At 39.8% G+C, this 7,208-nt stretch overlaps 1 protein-coding gene across 1 annotated transcript; it reads right to left on the reverse strand.

Moving 5' to 3' along the window:
- Positions 1-1,638: 1,638 nt before the first annotated feature.
- LOC137656628 (uncharacterized) lies at positions 1,639-2,591 on the reverse strand. Its single transcript, XM_068390795.1, has 2 exons — positions 2,508-2,591; positions 1,639-1,947 (listed from the first exon to the last, which is right to left on the reverse strand). Exons 1-2 carry the CDS (start codon positions 2,589-2,591, stop codon positions 1,639-1,641), a joined length of 393 nt encoding a protein of 130 aa, XP_068246896.1.
- Positions 2,592-7,208: the final 4,617 nt, after the last annotated feature.

The following is a 7,208-nucleotide window of genomic DNA, read 5'->3' on the forward strand; positions in this document are numbered from 1 at the left end:
ATAATAATAATAATAATAATAATAATAATAATGATAATAATAATAATAATGAATATTGTAATAACTTTACTAACAATAATTTCAAAACATAACGATAATTTTAATAATTTCCATAATAATTATTTAGGTTGGATGATGGATTCGTATTATTATTATTATTATTATTATTATTATTATTATTATTATTATTATTATTATTATTATTATTATTATTATTGTACTGGGTTGTTCAAGGATAGACATTAGTCGTAACACTTGTTTATTTTTAACAAGAAGTTTCAACCTGAAATATATATTCCAGGTAATACAAAATAATATAATGCCACCAGCTATAAAAATCTTGAATTCCCCCGATTTATTCAATAATAATAATAATGGGTATTGTAATAAACAATAATTTCAAAATATAACAATAACTTTAATAATTTGCATAATAACTATTTAAGATTGAATGATAGACTCGTAGTTAGATATTTTTTCACTCACTTGATGGGTTAGCTTAGGTTAGGTTAGGTTTAAGATTGAATGGTTAGGTTAGGTTAGGTTAGGCTAGGTTTGGGTTAGGTTAGTTTAGGTTAGGTTAGGTTACGGTTAGTTAGGTATTATTTCACTCACTTGATGGGTTAGGTTAGGTTAGGTTTAAGATTGAATGGTTAGGTTAGGTTAGGGTTAGGTTAGGTTAGGGTTAGGTTAGGTTAGGTTAGGTTTAAGATTGAATGGTTAGGTTAGGTTAGGGTTAGGTTAGGTTAGGTTAGGTTTAAGATTGAATGGTTAGGTTAGGTTTTGGGTTGGGTTAGGTTAGGTTAGGTTAGGTTAGAGAGGTTAGGTTAGGTTAGGTTAGAGAGAGAGAGAGAGAGAGAGAGAGAGAGAGAGAGAGAGAGAGAGAGAGAGAGAGAGAGAGAGAGAGAGAGAGAGAGAGATACATTATGGGTAGTCAATGAGGTTAAGAGAAGGGGGGTGGAGTTAGGTTAGAGATACCCAGTGGGGATAAGGGAGGGGCTGGAGTTAGGTTAGGGGGGCACCCTTGTGGATTGATTTCCTTATCGCCTTATGGATATGGATGGATCCGAAACTGGCCATTTTCCCTACTTAGAGGACCTACTATGTCGATGTGAATGTTTGAAAAACGATACTGATGTTGAGGAAAAGAGTCCACTACTGAATCCTTATGTTGATGATGTGCTTTCGAAGTTTGGCATGAAATACAGGCAAAAGTTCACGTATGAGCATCCTTAGTAAAGCAATGTCAAATGAACTTTGTCTTCAGTAACTATGTAGCTGGATATTCTGGATCTTTTTCTTTGGACTTCTCCTAAGGTATTCTGATCCTATGGGATTTGAACATTCGGCAACAGGATTCATTTTATCAGTAACATGTTAAAGGGTGCCGTTGTTCTCAGCCACAGCCTAGAATTGATTGTGTTGGTGTACGTACTAAGTGTGGTACCGTTGAGTGAAAGCGTGCACCTGGGGTAGTCAGTTTGTGTGAATGAGGAAGAGCGTACCCTCTTAGAAGTGGCGTTAGTATCACATTGCACCACCTACAATTCACGTTTGAAGGTTGTGTTGCCAGATTCTGCCTTGGACTCTTTTCTACTTAAGAAGGCCAATGGGCAAGGCTAGCCATTGTCCAATTACTCAAGGAAATGTACCAATAGAGATGTCACTTGCATCGGTGGAGAGAAGGAGAGGGGCATGTAGCACGAGAAAAGTGAGAGCAGCAGCAGTTGTCATAGAATTCTTAGCCATAGAGAATGCTGCTTCCTGAGGGGGACCCCACTTCAGGTCTTTTGGCTTCCCCTTGAGGAAGCGTAGAGGATAAAATAGTGGTGGCGATGGCTGACAAGAACCAATGTATAGTTCCAAGAATTCTTTCATTGCTTTGACAATCGAGGGCATAGGGAAGTTCTGAACAGCTAATACCTTCTTAGGGAGGTGGTGGATGCTCTAAGGAGTGTTAAAGTGCCCTAAGAATGATACTTAATTGACAACTAAGGTAGAATTTGTGTAAACAAGGCCATTCTCTTATAGGAGGTCGAGAATGATGTGTAGGTGATGAAGGTTTTTCTCTTCATATAAAGCACACATTATAAAAGCCACATAGCATATGTAGAACAGGAGGTCCCCTAAGATGCCATTCATGAAAAGTTGAAAAGTGACACCATCATCTCTAAGGTTAAAACAGGAGTAATTGAATGTGTATATTGAAAAAATTTGTGGTTATTGCAATATCAGAAATGCCTACTTGGTTCATGGGCACCTTTTAGCATCCTTTTAGGATGCCCAGAAAAGAAAACATCTTCACTTTGGGCCAGTAGGTGGTAGGGTCAGTCATGTTGGGGAGTGATAGCGAACTAAATCTGTCTGTTTGTTTAGACGCCTTTAATCACCACAAAGGGGGAATGAACCTTCTTTCTTCAGGACATTGAGTAGGAGGGACAACCATATGCTTAAGGACTTTTGAAAAAGGGCCATTTCTGCCATTTTTGTGAATATGCCAAACAAACCAGGATTGGATGGTTGAATTTAGCAAAACCTGCAGGGGCTCGAGTATTGATATGGGAATAAGTACCATGCTGGTTGGAAGACATCTAGGTATGATGTGAGGAAGGGGTCGTAGGCAAACTTAGGTGCTCTGAACTGGAGTGTGAGGTTGGAAGGTGTAGATTGAGGTGGTGTAGAAGGGTAAAACTCTGCATTGATTAAACGTTGATTTTCTACATCAACTAAGATATGTAAATAGGCAAGGAAATTTGCACCGATTATTGGTTCTGTAACTTCTAAATCAAGAAACTTCTAATGGTATTTATCATTCCTAAACAATTGTACGGGTGTCTCATACTTATAGGAGGAGATCTCTGATAAGTTGGCAAATACCATGCCGATGCCAGTAGGCTATGAATGACTAAGTCAGGTCCTGGAGAGGGATATTGGTAGAAGGGAACTGCTACCCCCCACCCCCATATCTACCAACAATAAGCATGGGTCATTGGCGACTTTGTCATTGCTCTGGCATATCACAGGGTGGGCATCTGTGTCCTACCATATTCGACTTAGCTTTGATCGATGTTGAAGTGTCTGAGTAGAGGCCTTGACGGAAGTAGTGATGAGGGAGGAGTGGTTTTCTAGATGAGCATCAACTTTGGTCAATAGGACATTCATGAGCAGGGTATCAACATTAGGGATGTGTTAAATTAACGTAATTTATTGCTTGTTTATTTTCTTAAATCAGCCCTGTACTTTAGCTTTAAGTATTCTATTATATTCAGTTCTGTAGCTGTATTCTTTTTACGTTAACGTAACGTTCAGTGGTTTTGCTCAGTGATTCCTTCTCTAGTTGTGAATTGCCTAACTATCGTCTTAACAATATTTTTTATTTTGCTTTCGAGTTGGAATGGAACTATAGTGCGGTGAGTGGAGGCCGGGCTAAGGCCGTTCTGGACTGTATAAGCTTCTGGACATACGCTCTTTTGTTGGCAGCCTTCTGGAGATTTATCCTTTGCCTTTTTGGAGGAATACTCCGACGGACCTTCTTTGGAAGTAGTTTTCCGTAGATGTGCTGAGCCATCTAGGGCGTATGTGCATTGTGGAGTTTGATCACGGCTGTGATATCGCAAGTTATCGTCACTTGCAACACCTGTACTCCTGATTCCCACAGAGGGATTTGGCGGAAGACGTGGTCAACGCTGTCACGCCACGTAGGAGGCGTTACGCTAACCACTGTCCTGTCTGTCTTGAGCTGCCTGCCCAGGAGAGCTAATGGCTCATTAGGAGGCCCGTAGGGAGGCAATTGCCAAGTAAGACGTAATTATCTTGTGTTGTTCTTCGAAATTGATCTCGAGCCCTGGGTTTACCTGGACAATTTGTGGACTCCTTTGTATATCTTCTGGGAGGTTGAAGAGACTTTGTGAACTCCTGTGCACTTCGTTTGTGTATTTAATTATTAATCATATTTATATATATTATGTTATATTAAGTTGTCGGTATTGGGTTAGTTTTAAGTTTAGTACCAACGCGGTTAGGTAGGAAATTTAAGGTTTTCCAGTCTTTATTTTCTCTAGTCTTCCTTCAATCTTATAATTATAGGTTAGTGATTTTTCATTATCGGGCCCGTATTATTATCATTCGAGCCTTTGGCATGTTATGTCCTTTCCTTGCTTTGTTAGGGTCAGCTTTCTAAGTATTAAGTATCCTTGTGAGCCCGTTATTGTTATTGCTCATATTTACTGTTAAGTTTGCTCACACGGCTTATTTAGTATTAAGTGTATTGTATAATTAAATATTGTTCATTTTATTCTGGAGTTTGTTTCCACATTCCTCATACCGTGTGTTCTTTCTTACTGCCTGCAATCCTTATGAGTATTGAAGTATAAAGAACCTGTATTACGGCCAAAGGGGTCGTAACAATTTGGCGACCGTGACAGGATCGTACACGGGTGTGCAGAGAGTTTGGGTTTGTGGAGCATCTCTGGTATGCACTACAATATTTGATTTGGTTTTGTTTCTGGCCTTACTTCCCTCCCCCGCCCCCTTGTAGGTAATTTTTTATGGAAGTCCTTGTTTTTGGCCCAGCCGAATTTTGGGGGTCTTCTGAATGTATCAAATATCTAGCTCTCTTAAGTAAGGAGCGTTTAAGGAGTTGTGCTCGTTGGTTAAATATTTCTTTCATACCCACGGACACTAAGGCTCAGTTTTTTTTTTTGTCTGCTGAGGCGATAGTGGCTCGTGATATAGCCGAGGGAGAGGATTTGGCTAGAGATATGATTGGTGGAAGTTCTGATGATGAGAATTCTTTTGATAAGGTCAGTGTTAATCCAGGGCTGTCACGTATTGGTGTTATCTATACTAGTCCAGGTAATTTAACTGTAAAAACTAGTCTCTAATAGCCCCTAAGTAGAGGTAAGGCCAGACCCAGTGCAGTCTGTGGTGAATCCTAAAAATGAAGACCTTAGTATAATTTGTAAAAGAATAGAATTATTGAAGGTATAATTCGAAGAGAATGAGTGGGCGAGACGTCATGAGTTGGAAATGGCTAGAATTAACTTAGACTTGGCTAGGTTACGAGCTAACCCTGACTTTAATAGTACTCCCACCTGTCTTTCTTCTAATAGTTTTAACATAAGTGCAGCATTAAAGCTAGTGCCAGTGTTTGATGAAGGTAATGTGCCGGAGTTCTTCATGCTTTCGAGCGGGTGGTCACTAGATAGTCTGGGCCCACTGAGATGTGGACTGTATTAATTCAATGCAGGTTAGTAGGTAAAGCCATTCACCAATACAATGCTTTGGAAGAGAGTGTAGCCAGAGATTATAGTAAAGTTAGGGCGTTGATTCTCAAAGCGTATGACTTGGTCCCTGAGGCTTATCGCCTGAAATTTAGGAATCCTATGAAGCCCGATACTATGTCCTATGTGGAGTATGCCCATCTTAAGGAAGAGCAGTTTGACAATTAGGTAAAGCGTCGCCAGGTGGTATCCTTCTCCTCCTTGAGGGAGCTGATGCTACTTGAGGAGTTTGAGAAAACTTGTAGTAAAGAACTTAGGATTCACCTGGAGGAGGTTAAAGCATATAGCTTAAGTAAAGCTGCTCAGATAGCTGATGAGGTAACAACATCCCCGTATCTTTAATAGCCAATGCCCTACTACCCCTAATACTGAAGTTGAGTGTTCCCAGGAACTGAAGGAAGGGTTGGGTTTAGTAGTAGTGGAAGTGAAATAAATCAATTACCTACTAGCTCTCCTTTGTGACTTTTTGACAAATATATTTGGCCTGGCAGTTTGGTTATTGATAGTAAAGTTGTCAGAGGGAACTTTTTAAGGGACACTGGGTCCGCTCGATTATTGGTCTTGTCAAGGGTGGCGAAGGATATTGCTGAGAATTCTGGAAATTTTGTGGTCCTGGGTGGGTTCCCTGATACAGTGGTTTCTGCGCCTTTGGAGGAGGTAGAGGTATTCTTCCCAAGGTATCACAAGGTGACAGAATTGGCAGTGGTAGAAAAGCTCCCTATCCCTGGTATTGACAGCATTTTAGGAAATGATATGTTGGATGTCCAAGGGTATGAAATATTCCCAATAGTGTCCGTAACTGCAAGTCCTGTGGGAATTACCACTCGAGCTTCTGCAAAGGCTGCTGCCGCCTTACAGAAGGAGGATAATTTAAACTTCAGTAGTTTAGAGGTAGATGTAGAGATACCCGGGTCTGTATGTAGTGGTAGGAGTAGTTTTATGAATAAAATATTTAAACCTGATTGTGAATGTGTAAGATTTATTGAAGCTCAGAAGGCTGAATTCAATTATGAATTAGGAGGTACGGCTGATTTAAGAAAACCAAGGTTCTGTGTGATTAGAGGTTTGTTGTATAGAGTTAGTCATCCTGTGGATCACTGCTTGAACCAAACCTCTCGGGTAGTACAGATTGTGGTACCTTCAAAACATCAGAATGATGTCCTTAGTTTAGCTCATGAGGATTCCTTTTCTGATCATTTTGGAGTTTGTAAAATACATAGTAGATTGACAAAATATTTTTGGTGGCCAGGATTGAAATTATAAGTGAAGGAATTTATAGGAAGTCGTGAAACATGTCAATTAATGGGCAAACCTAATAAACATATTCCTAAAGAGACTTTGCATCTAATTCCTGCAATTGGGGACCCTTTTGCTGAGCTGGTTGTTGATGTGGTTGGGCCTTTTCCCCGAACTAAATCTGGATTTACTTATCTTCTAACTATAATAGACAGAGCGTGTAGGTTTCCTGAAGCTTTTCCTATGAGGAAAATTGTAACCAAAATAGTGTTTGAGAAACTAATAGAATTTTTTTCCAGGTATGGGTTGCCTCGTAAAATTCAAACCGATTGTGGCACGGATTTTACGAGCAAAGTATTTAAAAGTAAATGTGCTGAACTGGCCATTCAGCACATTACCAGTGTAATTACCACCCAGAGAGTCAAGGCGAAGTGGAAAGGTTCCACAAAACCCTTAAGTCTATTCTGAAAATGTACAGTTATGAGCAAGGCAAGGATTAGGATAAAGGTCTTCCCTTTGCTCTCTTTGCTATACATAATCATCCCAATTCTTCCACAGGTATAGCTTCATTTGAGTTGATTTCTGGACATACAATACGTGGTCCTCTAGAAATCTGCCATGAGTTGCTAGAGGTTAGTCATAAGAAAGAATTGAATGTGGGTGAGTTCATTGAGCACCTAAGGAGGAGAT

Source organism: Palaemon carinicauda, chromosome 17, assembly GCF_036898095.1.
Source record: "Palaemon carinicauda isolate YSFRI2023 chromosome 17, ASM3689809v2, whole genome shotgun sequence".
Classification (NCBI taxonomy): Eukaryota; Metazoa; Arthropoda; class Malacostraca; order Decapoda; family Palaemonidae; genus Palaemon; species Palaemon carinicauda.